The sequence below is a fragment of the Aspergillus pseudonomiae genome, assembly GCF_009193645.1.
Source record: "Aspergillus pseudonomiae strain CBS 119388 unplaced genomic scaffold BDV37scaffold_3, whole genome shotgun sequence".
In the NCBI taxonomy this organism is placed as follows: domain Eukaryota; kingdom Fungi; phylum Ascomycota; class Eurotiomycetes; order Eurotiales; family Aspergillaceae; genus Aspergillus; species Aspergillus pseudonomiae.
In genome coordinates this window covers 360,128-378,345 of record NW_022475995.1, presented here as the reverse complement: position 1 = coordinate 378,345, position 18,218 = coordinate 360,128, and the positions used below count along the sequence as shown (strand labels likewise).

The following is an 18,218-nucleotide window of genomic DNA, read 5'->3' as shown; positions in this document are numbered from 1 at the left end:
AAACCTGTGGAAACAAACCAAGTAATTATACATGCGCTCGAGACTAAAAGTAACTATGATTGTAACTAAACAAGGAAATTCAACAGTCATGGTGCGATTTGCCCAGTTGCCAAAACTCCGGTAATCCCTCGTGTATCCGTTTTCTAGTTTAAGACGCTCTCTCATGAGAAAACATGGCCAACAAGCGCCAAGGTGTATCGTACAATATGAATCCCAGTATTTACTCGCAATGTTCGGCCCCGAAAGCCTGGTGGCAGTGTTCGCATCGAATTGCTTCGAGATAGTGCTCCAAGCAACTGTTTAGAAACCGGGAGGGTTCACGCGCTGGCTGACTCGTGTCCATTTCGGCAGCTCTGTTGCATAAGATATCAGCTACAGAGTCACATATCCCAATATCTTGCTTTCCATTCTATTCTGGTTTTCCTCTTCGCGCTCGCCAGGCCAAGGATGTGACATTTAAGGTGAAGAGGGATTGCACGATCAAAAGACGGAGGATAAGGGGTAACGTACTATGAATGCCTTTGCGGTATGTCTTTTCCTTCTTGTCGAAGAGAGTGTATTTATCCTTGGGCAGCATCTCCTCCTCGCGAGGCATTTCCCGATACCACCGGTCGACGGATCGCGCCTTCTGCCCGTTACGGGCAAGGGCTGCGCTGATGGTGTCTACCACACGATCGACAGTGCGAAGGCGTTTCCTCTGGCGAGCCTTCTGGGGCTGCGAGATTCGCCATGGGATCTTCCTATTATGGAATAAGAAGAGATGGTTAGAATTCAAGCTGGACGTCCTTGACGAAGACGTTCGGGGAGGGGCAACTGCAGCGGATTCGGAGAGTTCACGAGGACTAATTGGGTTACATACCAAAGAAGACCTGAGAAAAGAGGAGAAGACGCTTTGAACATCTTGTGTGCCACGGAATCTGGGTTGCGATAACAAAGGGCAAGTGTCTAAAGGTGTAGTCTCGGGCGAAAATCCCGTTCTGAGGTCAGGTTTACATGGTCCGTGCGTCGTCCGACCTCCGCGGATTAAAATAAAAAACCAATGAAGATGCCAACTGCTTACACGCCGATGATCCGGGGTCCTCTTTTTTACCCCGTCCCTGTTTTCTTTTCCTTCCGTCCTTCTTCCCCGCCAGGCTCGAAGCGTCGCAATTATTTTCATGGGGTTTCAATAACTTCATGATGTCGGGCGAAAGGGATTCCGGTGCAACAGGGGACTGTCCCTCCTTACCCTGGAGGGTCATGTCCTCGGTGACAGTCTTTGGTGTCGCTGCGCTATGCCGCTCGTTTTTGTATACGCTGAGTCGTCCCGAGGTCAACGGCCTCGATTCGTTCTTGGAGTTACTCGACTCTCGAAGTGATCCGTCACAGAGAAACAGAGGCCTACTCACAGGTACTATTCCCGCCGTTCATTGTCTTTCAACAATGGTCTGACGATCGATGGCTAATCTCACTATTTTACTACAGTTTCCAACCATATCAGCGTGTACGTACGTACGATGCGCCTCAAAATGGCCGAGGCGACCTGATTACTCGCGACAAAGAAGAGTACACTGACCGTGGCCGCTAACGAGCAGTATGGATGATCCGATCATGTGGGGTTTCCTACCATTGCGATACAATTTTGGTTTCTCGAACTGGAACAGAAGATGGGGGTTTGGCAGTCATGATATCTGCTTTCAGGGCAGGTATGGCTTTGTTTTCGATTTCCCGCATCGAAAATCTCAGCTAACAACGACGGATTGAAAGGCCCTTATCCCTATTCTTCACCATGGGTCAGGTTCTGCCCACCCATCGGCTCGCACACTCACCGTACGGTGGTGTCGCACAACCGGCCGTAACCCAGGCGATCCGATTGTTATCGAAAGGACCCTTCCCCGTTAACGCTCACAAAGCCCGACCCGAGCGACAACACTGGAGCCTACAGAACGTCTGCGTCGATCCCTTTTCCGACCTTCCCATGGCGTACACCACCAACGGAGAAGATTCGCATCTGGCTCCATCCGCATTCTCTTGCAACTCTTACTCCTGGGTCCACATTTTCCCGGAAGGCAAAATCCACCAGGCACCGAACAAGACAATGCGCTATTTCAAATGGGGTGTTGCTCGACTGATTCTAGAAACCAATGAATGCCCTGACGTCGTCCCTATGTGGGTAGAAGGGTTTGATCAAGTCATGCATGAGAGCCGAGAATTTCCACGGTTCCTCCCACGACCAGGGAAGGACGTTAGTGTCACCTTCGGACAGAAGGTTGATACCGACGCAGTGTTCGGGGATATGAGGCGGCGATGGCGAGAGTTGAAGGCCAAGGCCGAATTGAAAGCTCCGGAGACTCGCGACCTCGCCGTCGGCGTGTTGAGCGACGAGCTTCTTAACGGAAAGGAGGCAGTTGAGCTGCGGAAAGAGGTCACCAAGAAGGTTAGGGACCTTGTGTTAGATGTAAGACGGTCGAGGGGGCTGCCCGACGAGGATCCAAAGGAAGGTCTAGTAGAGACATGGATCCAAGAAGGACCGAAACGGGAAGGGAAGATGGATGATGAATCGTGGGTTCGTGATATATGAAGGCCTTCATATGTCACTGTATATTAGGCGGAAAGACAGCCAGAAATGTAAATCATCAAACTAGAAGAAAATTTGGCCCAAGCTCTATCTTACTGTTACATCAAGCGACTCGGTTTCGGTGACTCAGTGGTGGGGGCGAATTTATCAGATAAGATTTAACAGCTGCCGTCCCGCACTTCAGCGTCATTTCCAACTCTCTCCTATCCTCCACCCTCACACATCCCTCGATGCCCAAAAAGCATCATAGGTCTACTTTCACCAAACCGGCTAGCACCGCTCACCATACCCTAGCTTCCTCTGGCCCCCGAGATGATCGTTTCCGGTCGTCAGCAAATGAGCAACCGTCCGTCAACGACCTGATCAGCCATCTCCGCCGTACTCAGGTTTCCAGCTCTCCTTCCGACGATGGCACCAGAACTACTTTCAGGACAGTCGCACCGCGATCCGTCCATCCCTCGCTGCGGAATCTATTAGAGATCCCCGAAACCCCACCTCCCCGCCCTCGTCCGGATGCCCGCCGCGCCGGAGTTGGTGGGCGACGGGTGAGAAGGACCGCTGGACCACCGCCACCTGAGAGCTGGTTGCTGGGAAACTATTCGCATGAGAATCCAGAGGGAACTGGTATAGAAGCTGGTGCAGCGGAAACCGAGAGAATCATATATCGGCTGGATCGCCTCCCGGGGACGACATTTCCCCGAAGAACCACCCTGCTACATATGCTGCTGAAATCTATGGCTTTGCATTGGGCCTGGCATCTTGAATATGATGGGGAGTTCCTTGCACTCCTACCTAGTCATATCAAGGTGCTGCTGCTCAGCTATATCAGCATTCATGCTAGAGACCAGCCGTTGCGGGGCATGATGCATGGTCTAAGACCGCTGATTGAGAAACATCGGTCTGAGGCAGATGATATATCGCAGGATAATGACTTGGAGATAAGCCGTCTGGATCTAAGTGGTGCCTTAGGACGCTGGATTACCTGGAAACAACTCTCTACCGAACTGCTCGTGTCCGTGAAACCCAGTGCCATGCAACATACTATGAAAAAGCCCATCCCAGCGTCCTGGGACGATGAAATGAACGATGATGACAGTCCTACCATCACCGGAGATACGCTCCTCCCTAAAGGTCTCACCCAACGATTGCGCTTTGAAAATCTCCGTTATCTCTCGCTAGCACACCCAATCCCATCTGCTACTGACTGGAACTCGCTTATCAACCTCCTCTCCCGCCTCTCGACCATAACACATCTGTCATTAGCACATTGGCCCGTCCCAACAGTCACACCCAATGCCATTAATGCCAGTGTACGAAACCCAGCGCAAAGGTCCCTGACCTTCGCTTACGGCGGCACGGACGCATATTCCTCATTCGAGAACAACTGGGCCGAAGCAGCCGGTATCCTGCGGAGGCTCTCCCGCGCAACTTACTGTCTGAAATGGCTCGACCTGGAAGGCTGTGGCGACTGGGTCCCAGCACTAAATTGGGATGGCGTTGGACCAGATGGTGAGGCGTACATCGCTGGTCCGGAATGGAATGGGTCATGGAGAGACATCGAGTTTGTCCGTCTGGGCCCGGGATGGCTTCCTCATATTGATGATAGCGAGTTACTGCCTCTTCCCCCTTCTGGACAACATGGCGCTGGATCTTCATCTCACGCGTCGCCATCTTCCGTGCCTCGTTCTCTAGCATTCTCAATGCATGCTCCGTCTCCTGATCAGCCCACGGATTCTGATGATCTCCCATGGGACGTCGAAGTGGAGCGAGTCAAGTATCGTCGCGAGAAGGAGCTGGAACGGTATCGGGAAGCCGTGAAAGCTGCAAAAGCAGTTCAGCAGCGGGTACAGCGGACAAGAAAGGCGGGCAAGGGAAAGTGGGTTCATTTTTCTTTTGGTTTAGAAGGGTTAGAAGACGATGTCCTTAGACAATTGCTCGGGAAGGAGTATCTGAGTCTTCTACCTTGATGCGATAAAACCGGTTGTAGATACATTCGTTACTAGTAAATAACGCCATGGTAATATGGCGAGCCAGAGGCCGTTTCAGGGCTCTGTCAAGTATATATCAAATTAGAGTCATTTTTAACAGTTGATGTACATGCATTTCTGGTTCTATCTGTTGTAGCTCCACTGACTGTCTGCCTAGCCACTCATGTCACTTGGATTGCAGAATTCGAACTGATTAGCATACAGATTGCGCTCTTAGGTTGTCTGTTTATACCTGCAGGCTAGAATAGTCATATAGCAGTCAGAAGCTGTACTAGTGTAGATATCAAATACGACGAGGGCGTGTGGTTTTGAAAGGCTGATAGTAACTTTTCCATTTCCCAAACCAGTATGTACAGTAAAATGAGCAGCATGATGGTATTTTCTTTGAAGCAGAACGATTATCCCTGTTTTTACTTCCGGCCCCGGTTGAACGTCTTTAACGGATCTACCTTCTTCTTCACTCCGGCAAATTTCCGGCCACTACCCTTGCCGCGATTCTTCTCTCTTGCTTTCCTGATGCGGTTCTCGTTTTGTTTTCTGAAACTCACAAAGCCGACGTCTCCACTGGAAAGACCCTTCTTACCCTTGGCGGGCATCAGGTACTCTGGGATGTGTTTGAGGTGAGGTTGGACACGTGCGGAGCGCAGCTCGTCGTCATGGCGCAGCTGGCGCAGCTCTTCGGGGTTCTCTTCGAAGTGGCGCTTGAGTTTCTCGCTCTTGATCAGCTCTTGACGGATTTCCCGAGCGCGGGCTTCCTGTACGGCGAGTCGTGTTACGGCGCGGAGAGCGTCGGTCATACGATACCGGAAGGCTTCGACTTGCTTCATTTCGAAGTGGTATGGTTTCACCTCGTGGCCGAGCTTGCCTTGCCGCTTGACGATCTTCGCGAGGACGGACTCGTCATGCTTGGAGGTTGCGGTGGAGGTGGGCCTGTGTTTTCCGTGCTGGTCCTTGGGGACGACGAATGATAGCGCCATGCCGGTCTTGCCTGCTCTTCCGGTACGGCCGATTCGGTGTGTGTAGGACTTGGAAGTCGAAGGAAGGTCGAAGTTCAGAACGCATGCAACATTTTGGAAGTCAATGCCGCGGGAGATTCCGTAGTCTTTCTCTTTTCCTGATACCTTGCGGCGCTTGGACTTCTCTTCCGGCTCTCCCTCATCCTCGTCGCTTGACCCTGCTTCGTTGGTGGTTTCTTTGGACTTCTTCGACTTCCGGGCTCCGATTACCTCTTGCTCGTCTGCGGCGATGAGGATATCGTAGACACCCTTGTTGAACTCCTGAACGACGTGTATACGGGAGTTGATAGGCAATTCCGAGTTCAGCACGCAACTCTTGATTCCAAATTGTTCGAGGAACAACTTCACGCGATAACAACGGTCGACATCGTCCACGAAGATAATAACTTTCCCTTTGATCAGCTGAAGCTTGAAGATGACATAGGTTAACAGGAACTTCTCGTCTTCCGCGCATCTAGAGCAGACAACATTAGCCACCGAAGCATAAATATCCACGAAACTGGCATGAATCTCACCTGACAACAAATTGACTGACACCGGCACCCTGGTCATCCTTGTCTTCTAGTTTCAAGGTTACAGGGCTCCGACAGAACAAACCCTTCAGAGTATCCACCTCGTCAGTGAGCGTAGCACTCATGAGGAAAGTCTGCACCCCACGTGGGATAGCCTTGGCCAGGGCATTGATGTCTTCCTCGTATCCATATGACAGAACCAGGTCTGCCTCGTCAATTACAAGATGTGTTAAGTTCTCCAGGGACAAGGCGGAACTGCCAAGATTGGTAACAACACGAGCGGGCGTCGAAACAACCAGATCGGGGTAATCAGCCAACATAGTGCGCTGGACTGCATCCGAAACCTTTTGTGTCAGATTTACCGAGCGTACATCCTTTCCGCAGAAGGCTGCGAAAGTGGTGACAACATTCTGGACCTGTTCCGCAAGCTCTCGAGTGGGGACGAGGATAAGGCCTGTCGTTGCTTTCAATGAAGGGTCGGTCTATAGTACGTATGATTAGTATGGCTATACTTGAAAACTCGAGATAAACATGATAAAGGGTATACGAACAGCTTTCTTCTGAAGAATTGTCTGCAGAATGGGAAGTACATATGCGGCAGTCTTGCCAGATCCGGTCTTCGCACGAGCTGCATCTTATCAGCGCCTGGTGATCTCCGACAGATCGCTATTCAGAGCAACACATACCCAAGATGTCCTTTCCCTCAAGCGCCAGTGGAATCGCCTTGGCTTGAACAAGTGTGGGCTTCGTAAATTTCTCTTTGATCAGAGCTTGGCGCAATCGCGGATCCAGGTTAAGGCTCTCGAAGTCGGCGTTGTCGTCCTCCTTCTTTTCCTTCTTGTCTGCGGCCTCCGGAGAGGGAACATCGTTTGCGTCAAGCTTCCGCTTCATAGTGTCGATTAAATAAGTCCAAGAAACTTCGAGTGTCCTTGGTTTGGGTGGCTTTTGAGGTAGTGAAGATATCTGCTTGAAAGTTTTCCTCATCGGGCGGTTCAGAAAATCTGTCGGGCGGTGAGACTTTGGGTGGCAGTATTTTCTTTTCGGCCCCACCGCTACAGATATCAGTTTGGGAAATCATAAACATTGCCTGCCCATCTCGCCTTACTCCATATCTGAACATGCTTCCGTGGCCCTCGGTTGAGCTATATAACAATCAATGCATGCTGGAGCAAAATAATGCTCATTTAAATATAGTGACCACTATATCCGATCTTTGACTACTACATGGGGAATAGTACTGGTGGGTCTCAAACTACTAGGGTTGAAATATATTCTCAAGGCAATATGTAACATTTCACAACTTCAAGTCGATAGAAATGAGTTTGTAACAGAAATCAGTAAACTAACGATGGTTTCAACATGTGAGGGTACAATCATCGGAAGTCTCGTATTATCTCACAAAGGAAGGCGTAATAGTAATATATCATCATGCTATGCATCCATTAACACAACAGATACACTCGTGGGCCATGGTTGAGCACGGCTGCCATAAGTTAATCCCTAGTGGTGTAGCACGATAGAGAAAGAAAATTGAATGCGACGAGGTTGTTGAAGATATGATGCATAGCAATAAATAACGTATCAATGGGAGTAGCAAATCAGGTTTGCCTTAACACATATCAGCAGGCCATTCGAGCAATTGCATTCGTTTAATGGAAGGGGTCGACAATGTGGTTATCAAAGAAGAACTCGCAAGAAAGCCAATGATCGTAGCCAAAATAACAGAAAGGACGAAGATGAAGCAAAGATTGCCGCTGAACCACATGCGAGGTTCTCCATTGGAGGTCCCTTAGTAGCCAAGTTCGGTTTCCCTTTTCGCATATAAATGGAACTTGGCCATGGATTCCTCGCTGATATTCCCAACGGGAAGAACCCTTTGGTTATGTTCAACTGTATAAATTTTACCAAAGTTCAATCGAGACATCATGTGTAGCTTTTGATACGGCTCAGGAGTTACCTCCAGGGGGTCCTTTGTCATTTTTGGCTCGTTGGGACCGTACGCCGGTCGTGTGCCTTTTATATAGATGATTGCATGTTTCGAGGGATCCACACTCGCTTTGGCGACGCCCAGACGGCTGTAGGTGTGCACCGGGCTAAAGGCTTCGAATAAGCATAAGTTGCTAGATACGAGCACCCTCTAAGCGACTTACAAGCACCATGCACACTGAGCTTGTTCCTTGAAGACTACCATGCGGCGGATATCAGTGAAGATCTTGGCGCCGAACTTTCCCTCAGTTATCAATTCACGATCACTTGCATGGCTTTTGGTACCCCCTTTCAGAGGCGCTGCATTCCCCATGCCCTCGTGCCAGACGACAGCAAAAACCTGCATACATAGTTAGGTGAGTGATGCAATCTCGGGAGAGACATCCATACTCTTCCAACTTTGAAAAACGTCCTGGGATGTTCCTGCACTCTGTAACCTGGTTATAATCAGTCCATGATCTTCCACATCATGAGTAGCTACTCGAATGTTGAAACGTACGACTATCAAGCGGTTCACTGGGTGTAGGACCGGAACTGACAGGCGGGGGAATATTCTGGTGAGTGAATTGTCCGTTCTGTGACAAACGTCAAATTCAATTATCTTGCCGGTTTCAATCCTTCTATACTCACACTCGTGGCATTGTTGGCCGATGAATACCCCTTATTGTCTCTGGTATACACAGGAGATCCAGGAGAAGGTGGCCCAATCGTGGCTTTGGAAAGCGCATATGTCACATTGTCCACACTTTGTGGATGAGGTAGACAACCAATGTAACCCTGACCGCCTCCGGTGCCATGGCTAGTCAAGGAAGGTAGGTGATGACCAGTATGAGATATATTGGCATGTGCTGACTGAGGCTGGCTCATGAAGTGGCCCTGCCCGAGAGTATAGTTACCGCCAGGATGGGTGGCACTAGGTTGTTGACTTATGCCAGTCATTAGGAAAACGGTATTGCTTTATGGAGCTCGCAACTGTCTGACTCACATTGGTACTGGGGGCTGCTCGTTAGGGGCCTGGAAGGGAAGGCTATGATTACCCTGATACCTGGGAGAATTTGCATACTCGGGCGACGGTAGAGTTGGCTGGGAACGTGGTAGTTCTCTGTCGTTAGGCGTCTTAGCAGGTATATCTACCAAAGAAAGTCGTGTTGAGTTGCATACCCCCTCGTGGCTAAGACCTGGTCATACAAGTCGCGGCTCCTTTGTGGTAAGGCAGAGGCTCCTAAGCGATGCTATTAGTGAGATGCTTAAAGCGGCAGGAGTAAAGCTAGGCCCCCTTACCACTCTGACGGCGGCGGGTCGGTTCTCTTCTTGGGTCCCGGTCGGAAGCCATGATTACAGCATCTCCTTAGGGCAACATACAAGAGACGACACGGTTGGAGGGGCGCCAAGTTGGGCTTTATCTGAACCAGCGTGGTCAAGAAGAGTTGGAATCCTGGCATTGTACCTGCAATGGTCGGATGGGAATCGGGCTATAAATCTTTCCAAGAAGTGCGATCGTCCATTTTCGCTGGACGCTTGGAATGGTAAGAGAGGATATGCGGCTCTTTTTTCTGGTTCTCTGCCCCATCCATAGCCATTCCGATATAATTCATCGTGCATTCCCTGTCGACATCAAGTCGAGCTGCACGCCATCTGCCGCTGGGTCTTTGTTGGCACACGCTGAGTCGCAGGCGTGGGATGCACCTGACGTTCGCTTCCGAAAAAGAAAAACAGAGAAGCGATATTTCGCGAGGACCGGAGGGTTTTGTGTCTTCTTGAATTCCGGTTGGTCTCCTCCATGGTTGCAATTGGACTCCTTGATCGCTAGACAGCATTCACAATGCTTTCTTTTGTTGTTGATTCCCCGCCGGAGACATGGAGGGTCCGCCTGAAGCGCCAATAGACCGTTGGTTCATTTTCTTCTAGCGTCAGTCTAATGCTCTAGTCATCGTCACTAACCAACACCGGTCGCGGGCCAGTCACCATTCCAACCCATATATACGAGTCAGTCTCACCGTTAATCCGGAACCGAAGGAATGAAATATGAAACGTGGTTCAGTGGCTGTCGTCATCCACTAATCTACCATATGTTAGGATCGTCGTTCTCGAGACTCAAATTCCCGATGTAACCATCCACCGTCTGTATGTACTCTGTCCGGGTTCTGCCTGTGGATTTGCTGGAAGGTTGCACAGCGCTTTGTTTGCTGATCTCGGATTCATCCAGGAGACGTGTCATACAAAGGCACCTTCCAGTGCTGAGTCAAATCCATGCGGGAAGAAACAAATAAGACAACCACCACAAAGAAAGAAGAAAAAAAGAAAAGAAAAATATCAAAAGAAAGAGCAACCCAAAACGGGGCGCTGACAAGAACCGGAAATAGGAGCCGACATCGATAAATGATTTAATAAATACTTCGTATGGCCCCGGCCCGTCCCGCAGTGGATGGTCTTTGGGCGTTGTTTTGCTTTCCGTTGCGTGAACAGTGGTTCTGCCAGTCATGTTCGCATGGAAAATGCCTGAGAACATGCCAAACTTGGCCGATCGTGTCCGAAAATATTTGAGGTGGAATTGGCATTCTTCGTCCCAGCAGAATGAACCGGTGAGTCCCGTTTATTTGCATGTCGATGTATACCATAAAGACCCAGTAACAGCCATGGATTCTTGTTCTTCTTGCTGAAGCACTACTATCTGCTACACAATTAATTATTACTCACATTTGCATATGTGTTCTCGCCCATCAGGATCAAAGTGACGAGCGCTCTACGCAGCCGTTGCCTACGGAAAAGTTGGAGATGCCCGGGGAAGCCACACATCCTTCTGGAACGCCCTCACCGACTTCTCCAGAAGGTCCACCTGGGTTGGATTTGAAAAATGGATCGGGGTCATTCATTTCCACCCAAAATTTCTCCTCTGCCAGCTGTTATGTTGAAGTTAAGGAATCCCTGTCCCATCCCCATGAGGGCTCACCCAATATCAATTCCCCCTTGAATCCGTCTGAAAATGAAACTAGTAAGGGCGCCAATGCTGGTATTTCACTTCTGGGCAGATCTAAAGACCCACAGGAACACCAGACTGTGCCAGACGGACCCGATACTGCGCACATTGCTAAGATATTGAGCGCCAACAATAAATTATTAGCCCTGCAGAATAAAGTTGCCCTTAAAAGATCCGAGGTACAAGAGCGACGCACGGCACTAAGGTTCAAGAGGGAGGAAGAAGCCGATATCAGAGCGCAGTTTATCAGACATGTTACCGTGGCTCAAGGTACTCCAACAAGCATTCAGTCATTGCTTCAGAACAATGAAGCTCTTCTTGACGCCACTGGTATATACTCGGACATGGAAGCAGAATATAATAAGGCTGAAAGCGAGCTGGAGCGGGATGAGTACACGCTTACTACAGCTATGGAAGATTTTGCCCGTTTATCGCATGGTCATCATTCTCTTCCGACGCCCAATGAGCCGCCCCTAAGTGATCACGATGGTTTGAGTGACGTGAGATCAACTACCAGTTCAACTTCAGAGGATCCTTCTGATGTGGTGGACTATATATCCTGTGTAACCGACGTCCGCATGATTCAAGAGCGATTGAGTGAACTGGACAGGGAGTGGTTGTTTATCCAGGAGAAGAAAGAGGAACGAGAGTCCTTGAATATCCCCATGGACGATGAGTCTATGGAGTTTCTTCGCTCCTATGAAGCAGAAAGGAGAGAGATCTGCGACGAATTATTCCATATGCAACAGAATATGAATCAGCTGCGGACAGTTTGCTTCGAAAAAGGACATCTGACACAAGAGTGCATCCGGGGCCGTGACTTCATATATGAGCTTTATCCAGCTGCTCCTCCCAACCAGCCGGAGGATCCTCTGAAGGTCTCTGTAGAAGAGGATATGTCTCCTTTCGACCCTATCGAGGAGAACGTCAGTCAGAATAAATTCGTCAACAAATGGCTCCTTCACCGGCTTCGACAATCAAGCGTTGAGATTGGCCAACTCAAGTCCTTACCCGAGATCAAAAGCCTATGTGATCAGGGTTACGATGAGCAAAAGGTCAGTCAGTTGTCATTGAACCAATGGTTTGAGGACGAGGCCACTGTATCTCCCCCGCCGCCACCAATCACTAGTGATATGAGCGTTCAGGAGCCTGGAAGTGTTAGGGATACAGTTTCCGGGAGCCATTCGATTTGAGGAGTTTCTTTGACACTGAACCGGCAGAAGAGCATCTCGTATGACACAGCCATCCAGACGAACTTACTCCTTCGCTCCCTCCCATCTTTCTTTTTCTTTCTTTGTGACTTTACATTATGTGGTTTGATTTCTTATTTGTCCCAGTTGACGTTTCTGACTCCGTTCCCGCCATCTGATCCTGGGTTCACTTCGAACCTGTTATCATCTCAGATCGTTATTCGCGCTGATTTCGGGCTGTGTACACATTGTACTATAACTTGGTAGATTGGGATTGTTGGCGTTTGTTGAATTACCGATGGGAGTTTGCATTTACTTGAAGTGCATTCGGCCATCTCTTTTCTATTCTTTAAATCCCTTTGGCATTTGCAAGGTTAAACCCACCACAATCATTCTATCTACTATCAAATTATGAGTCAGGCATCTATTGTCCTTGAAGATACTTCCAAGCTTATAATCATGGATCTTGCTTAAGAGTTCAAGAAAGTAAAATAGGTATAATCGTATATAAACCTAAACAAATGTTCTTGGTGAACTATATTGCATCGACACATGTATTTCATTGATTGAGTTCCATTAACCATGACCATATCCATACCCATTCCATTCATATTCCATGCGCTTGTCGTGTTGTTTGAAAGAAAGTTCAAAATGAAAAATAAAAGCATACTATTTACATTTACCAATAGAGATTATCGTGAAAGTTCTGTGGGCAAGAAGACTGCAGATCTCACGAGTAGCGAGTTTCATCGCCGTCACTGTCACTAAGACTGTCCCGGCGACGGCTCCGTCCTCCATCACGGCGGTATCCCTTGCTCAATCCTGGGATCGGGTGGTGGTAGCTCCTGGTTCCAGTATCCTCTGTGTCAACGTTCGAGTACTGGTATTCGGAGCGCGAGGGGGCAGACGAAAAGTCAAGTGGCTCGGTGTAATGACCCGGCACGGACCGTTTCTCACGCTTGCGGGGACTGCTCTGGCGCGAGGACGATGTCGGAGGTGCATGGTGACGTCTTTCGCGACGACGATTGTGGCGGCGAGTAGAGGGTTCGCGGATGCGGTGATGCTCTGTTGGAGGCTGACTCAGGACTTCTTCGGTGCCTGGGGTGAAAGAGAAATCACGTCGCGTGCTCTTGTGACGGCTCGGCTCGTAGGCGTAATCACGAACCTGGCTCATCTCGCTCTGCTGGTAGTAACTGGGTGGATTGGAAGTGTCGTAGTCACTGCCGTAGTAGGTGCCGTCGGCCTCGGCGTTGATGCCGCCGATTCGGGCTGGCTTCTCTTTACGGTACGCGCGCATGTCTTCATCCGCCTCGTTCTCATATCGCTCGTTCTTGTGTCGTCCAAGGAGTTTCTCTTTAAGTCCGCGCTTGCGCCTGGGTCCGTCTTTCTCTGTTATTTCTGTCGCTGTGTCGGTGTATCCTGAGACCGTGTAGCCGTCGTCATCGTAGCGCTTGCCGACGACACTGCCGCCCCCCAGCTTGGTACTCTTTGTCGCATTACTTAGGGTTTCGCCGTCGGGTCCCTTGCGTCGTAGAACTGTCGACTTGTAGTCTTCCCAGTCTCCCTTTCGCCAGATAAATCCACCGTTCTTGGCCCAGAAGAAGAACCAGATGGCAGCGAGAACAAACGCAGCTCCTATGAGGGCAAAAAGCGCCAGCAGGCCCTGCATGTTGATCTTATGCGGGTCTACCGCGCCATCACCTGGGATGTACTTCGATGACCCATCTCGCGCTACGAGGGAATGGGGCTTTTCCGCGAGTGACGCTGTCACCGATCGTTCAGTGAGGGCTTCGACCTCTGGTGACAGCTGAATTTCTCTGAGCACGTCATTGTTGTCGGGAGTTGGAATGCTGGGGAAGTCGTTCCCCACTTGTATAACTGGAGGCATGTTGGGCGAAGAGAGTAGTCAAGAGCACGTAGCTCAAGACGGAACTCTGATGCAGTCAGTTGGTATGTCCGATGAGGTAATATGACATTCCAGATTGCACAGGAATGTGGATGTACCACCCGCTGGCGAGTGTACGAATGGTCGGAATTCTTCGTCTGGCGGTTGCGGTCCACTATCGTAGATTAGGCTCGATCGGGGTCGTAGATAGGCGGTATGTTGGAAGGTATTCGTAGACTATTTGCTTCTCGTGTCAATAGACGCTTGATTCTTGATTAGTATGCAAGAATGGAGAGTTGTAGATATTGAGGACTTAGGAAGCAGAAACAGTTCGATCGCCGCCCGAAATTGCGGTGGTTGGAGTAAATCGAGAGGCTGGGGAATGACGCTTTTCTTTTGTTTGGGTGATCGCGTTGGACCGGCAACTTGCTGAGTCAGCGTTGCTTATCTTATCGGTCCTTATCGAGACAAGACACCACCTGATGTTGATCCCAAGGGAAGTCAACCAAAGACCTCTAGGATCTTCGTTTTCTAACAATTTTACCAAACCAGAGGATGGATATTTTCGCGCAACCGCTATCGGAGACGCCAAGGTACACGTACAATCAAGAAACTGCGAATTTCGGGCCCCGCGTCCAACGCCGCGCCGAACCTGCGGATGGCTTAGAGTGACTACAACGGCACAGTGATATCATTGAACAGCTCCCTGTGTATAGTTAATGGTAAACAAGCTACGGGAGGTACTACAACCGTCTCGGACATTGGGCATCAATACCAGCATCATCTATCATGAGAGTGAGTAACGATTACTTGGCATCGTGCAACTCATAAAGCAACTCACAGTGACCGAATCCATCGGTTCCGCTGCTGAATGGAAGCGCTGCCTGGTCGAAAAGCAACACCCTGGTCCCGATGCACTGCGTTTCTTGAGCCAATCGGTAAGGGGACGGTTTTCAAGGAGACAGCATGACGCAAAGCTTGGGATAAGGTTAGATCCACTCAGCCTCAGCTGTGAAATGAGCCAGGATAGTCGGCTGATTTGAAATGCGTATCTTAGCCAGTCATTGTGAATGTACTGCAATGTGTTCCATACTCTGCGATCGTGACAGCAAATCTCATGCGGACGGGAAACTAAGCCACTGGCTGCATGGGACTCATGTAGCTGACTGCCAAAGCACATCCATCCCTTACTTCTAGTCAGATGACTCATTATCAAGGTCGACCCTTTAGAATAACGATTGTTATTCGAAGGTCTCCAGCCCGAGCCCATGAATGTGATAGAATGTGACAAGTGAAGCCGTTTAGTGCCCAAAAGCCTTATTATCTGAACCGCTCACAGTCAGACGTCATCTCTAAATACGATGCTGTGGTCGTGTGCCCCGAGATTTCCAGCATCCCCTGTAGAGAACTCTTGACTGAATCGCAGAAACAATAGAAGTATCGGGTGAGAGTCATCCGAGGCAAACGGCTATTTGTCAAGTCTTGAAACAAAGATCAAACAGTTTCCTCGTATTTAACCAAGCACCCATGAACTCGGATCGACATTTGTCGAGGATAATTTTCTAGCGTGCTTCCATGCCGTTCATACACCGAACGCTCCACTGAAGGCCTGACGGGTAGATGACTGGAAGAAAATGTGATACCGAGTATATATTGCCTGGAAGTAAATAGTAAGTGGGGTTTATGTCAATCAAGGAACGCTACTCCGTATGATCCAAATGCAAAATGATGGATCGTGAGAAACCTACTGCTGACTCTGCAGATTCTGCCCCTCCAGTTGCGACATTTTGCGTTGACAATACTCCGGATAGAGTAGGAAAGGTTTTTTTTTTTTTTTTTTTTCCTCTTTCTTTTATTAAATACCACTTTTTCTCTACGAAATATGCCTCAGTGGAGGCGATACATTGTGATTGGGCTGCGATCTTCTGCAGCTTCCGAGGTTTTGGGCAGCGATTGCGGAGTGAAATTATCGTACCGGCTGAGGTGAGGTTCTACATATATAATCATAGGAGTCATGGTGGCAATAGGCTTACCCGTGTGTTCAATAGTACATTGAATGGGCCATAGGGAAACGGATTGAAAATAAGAGAGGTGGAAGAAGAGTATTAGGTACCTGAAGCTAACACTAGTCGTCGGTATATACTTCAATTCAAAGACGGTTCTCTTTGTCCCACTTCCATGGATTGGCTCCGTCGAGAACCACGGTTCCCAGTCAGAACGGTAGTATACGGGCTGGACCTGACAACAACCAGAAAACCAACAAGAAAAGAAAGGAAACTGTGGTAGACCAATATCTGTCATATCCAAAACCACTGAGTTATTATTAGATGATACGTAACATCCCGGTCTCCTGCTGTGTTCAAATCCGACCTTTTTAATACGTCAATGGATGAGCGGGGACGCATCTGCAGATCGTCTGTACGACTGTTTGGTATTGTTAAAGTGGCGTTGAATAGAAGAATATTCGACATGAAAGTAAGGATGAATCTTGACTTGCTTTGACTTTGCTGGAACAATTCGGGACCTGTGGATTTAATACTAAGTACTAGTACTCTTCCATGCCATCGGTCAGGGTACTATATACGTACATACCGGTCACGGGTATGTATGTATGTATGTCGACTTCGCCCATCAGAACGGGTAATAAATCAGCAAAAAGTCGATCAGGCATCAATCGCACCAGTGGATTTGGAGTCTGTCTCCACTCCCTCCACTTTCCGTTCCGACTTTCTTTCTTCTTCCATTTGCTCAACAGTTCATTAGAAAGTCTCACCCTACAGATGCTAATCTTAATCTATTATGATTGTTGTTGTTATTATTATTATTTTTGTTCTTTAGATTGTGGATTCATTGATCGGTTTTCTCAATCTTTGCCAGATCAGTCGATTTTTGATCAAAAGAATTAGAAAATCTAAATCAAATTGAACAGAAAAAGGACAAACAAAGATGAATATTCTGATCTAAAAAAAAAAAAAAAAACACCAGGGAGGCAAGATCTGTAATGATCACAATTTGCCTCATAGAGATTCCGACCCAGGAAGAAACTTGATGTTGAATCGCTCTTTTTATGTGATTTGAATTTTGAATTTCTTTACAATTTCTTCCGGTGGTCACGACCCCCGAACTTAAAACCATCGCCTTTCGTCCCTTTTCATGTGTCGATCGCCCACCCTTTTTCTTCCTCTACTCGTTGCTTCTGTTCCTATCGGTCCGTTCGTCTGTTCCATTGTAGTGTTGATTGATTGATTGATTCTGAATCCAATACTGTATCTGGATTGGGTCGTCTCTCTGAGTTGTTTTCTTTTCCTGAGTACTGTTTTTCTCTGCTTCCAGATTTAAAATTTTCCTTCCAGCCTGGTTTGTCTGTCGTTTTTATCTCCCAATCCCCACTATTAACCCCACCTTGTTGTGCCCTTCGTCAGGCGCAGAAGCACTCCTCCATTCATCATTCGTTGTCTTTCATCCTTCACCAACCAGACCCTCGCCGGTGACACTTCTTTCCTCTTCTGCATTTACGTACTGCAGCCCCGTCGGCTTCTCGTCTCTCAGTCCTCCACTCACCGTCTGCCAGAGCGACGCTGCAGCGCGCTTTTCTCCTCTCTGACTCCTCTTCGCTCTTCCTCTCTTTTTCCATTCTTTGACCCACGCACGCCGTCATCCACTCTCCAACCGACTGCCGCCTTTTCCACGATCCACAGTGTTCCTGCCAAATTAGCTTACGACCGACGCTTTTTAGTGGTTTTCTTTTTTTCCTTGTCTTTTTTTTCGATGGATACATTGCATGCAAAGGACGACTGCCACATTGCACCCACTGCTCATCGTTGACATACAGCAATCTAGACGCGGCGCCATCGAACAATTACTTGATTGATCTGCAGGCTCTGCTCCATCTCTGAGACTATCACAGAGAGAGTGGGTTACCGGTAGAGCGACCTAACCGGGGAGGGAGAAGTATTGCAGGGAAGAGAGGGACCGAGAAAAACGATAGGAGAAAAAGAAAGAAGCGACTGAACAGGTACCCAACAAGAACACACACACAAAAGGAAAAAAAAAAAAAAAAAAAAAAAAAAAAAAAAAAAAAAAAAAAAAAAAAAAAAAAAAAAAAAA

At 48.6% G+C, this 18,218-nt stretch overlaps 8 protein-coding genes across 8 annotated transcripts; 3 read left to right on the top strand and 5 right to left on the bottom strand.

Annotated features, from left to right (window-relative positions):
• Positions 1 to 300: 300 nt before the first annotated feature.
• Positions 301 to 900, bottom strand: BDV37DRAFT_278207 (mitochondrial 54S ribosomal protein mL60; the record flags this gene model as incomplete). Its single annotated transcript, XM_032085989.1, has 3 exons — positions 301 to 353; positions 511 to 740; positions 860 to 900. 3 exons carry the CDS (start codon positions 898 to 900, stop codon positions 301 to 303), a joined length of 324 nt encoding a protein of 107 aa, XP_031946560.1.
• A 136-nt stretch (positions 901 to 1,036) lies between these two features.
• On the top strand, positions 1,037 to 2,653 carry BDV37DRAFT_110108 (tafazzin). Its single transcript, XM_032078360.1, has 4 exons — positions 1,037 to 1,390; positions 1,465 to 1,483; positions 1,575 to 1,685; positions 1,747 to 2,653. Exons 1-4 carry the CDS (start codon positions 1,177 to 1,179, stop codon positions 2,558 to 2,560), a joined length of 1,158 nt encoding a protein of 385 aa, XP_031946559.1. The 5' UTR covers positions 1,037 to 1,176; the 3' UTR covers positions 2,561 to 2,653.
• A 113-nt stretch (positions 2,654 to 2,766) lies between these two features.
• On the top strand, positions 2,767 to 4,699 carry BDV37DRAFT_237034 (uncharacterized protein). Its single transcript, XM_032080671.1, has one exon. It carries the CDS (start codon positions 2,788 to 2,790, stop codon positions 4,522 to 4,524), a length of 1,737 nt encoding a protein of 578 aa, XP_031946558.1. The 5' UTR covers positions 2,767 to 2,787; the 3' UTR covers positions 4,525 to 4,699.
• On the bottom strand, positions 4,677 to 7,034 carry dbp9 (ATP-dependent DNA/RNA helicase). Its single transcript, XM_032080670.1, has 4 exons — positions 6,760 to 7,034; positions 6,625 to 6,701; positions 6,077 to 6,555; positions 4,677 to 6,015 (listed from the first exon to the last, which is right to left on the bottom strand). The coding sequence occupies exons 1-4, from the start codon at positions 6,962 to 6,964 to the stop codon at positions 4,956 to 4,958; spliced, it is 1,821 nt and encodes a 606-aa protein (XP_031946557.1). The 5' UTR covers positions 6,965 to 7,034; the 3' UTR covers positions 4,677 to 4,955.
• A 325-nt stretch (positions 7,035 to 7,359) lies between these two features.
• On the bottom strand, positions 7,360 to 9,362 carry BDV37DRAFT_237032 (uncharacterized protein). Its single transcript, XM_032080669.1, has 6 exons — positions 9,045 to 9,362; positions 8,690 to 8,984; positions 8,559 to 8,634; positions 8,450 to 8,496; positions 8,224 to 8,399; positions 7,360 to 8,166 (listed from the first exon to the last, which is right to left on the bottom strand). The coding sequence occupies exons 2-6, from the start codon at positions 8,924 to 8,926 to the stop codon at positions 7,863 to 7,865; spliced, it is 840 nt and encodes a 279-aa protein (XP_031946556.1). The 5' UTR covers positions 8,927 to 8,984; positions 9,045 to 9,362; the 3' UTR covers positions 7,360 to 7,862.
• A 1,063-nt stretch (positions 9,363 to 10,425) lies between these two features.
• Positions 10,426 to 12,676, top strand: BDV37DRAFT_237021 (uncharacterized protein). Its single transcript, XM_032080668.1, has 2 exons — positions 10,426 to 10,641; positions 10,784 to 12,676. Exons 1-2 carry the CDS (start codon positions 10,540 to 10,542, stop codon positions 12,227 to 12,229), a joined length of 1,548 nt encoding a protein of 515 aa, XP_031946555.1. The 5' UTR covers positions 10,426 to 10,539; the 3' UTR covers positions 12,230 to 12,676.
• On the bottom strand, positions 12,638 to 14,431 carry BDV37DRAFT_109995 (uncharacterized protein). The gene has a single exon (XM_032078359.1). The coding sequence runs from the start codon at positions 14,112 to 14,114 to the stop codon at positions 12,957 to 12,959; it is 1,158 nt and encodes a 385-aa protein (XP_031946554.1). The 5' UTR covers positions 14,115 to 14,431; the 3' UTR covers positions 12,638 to 12,956.
• Positions 14,432 to 14,590: 159 nt separating this feature from the next.
• BDV37DRAFT_237017 (uncharacterized protein) lies at positions 14,591 to 15,932 on the bottom strand. The gene has a single exon (XM_032080667.1). The coding sequence runs from the start codon at positions 15,379 to 15,381 to the stop codon at positions 14,899 to 14,901; it is 483 nt and encodes a 160-aa protein (XP_031946553.1). The 5' UTR covers positions 15,382 to 15,932; the 3' UTR covers positions 14,591 to 14,898.
• Positions 15,933 to 18,218: the final 2,286 nt, after the last annotated feature.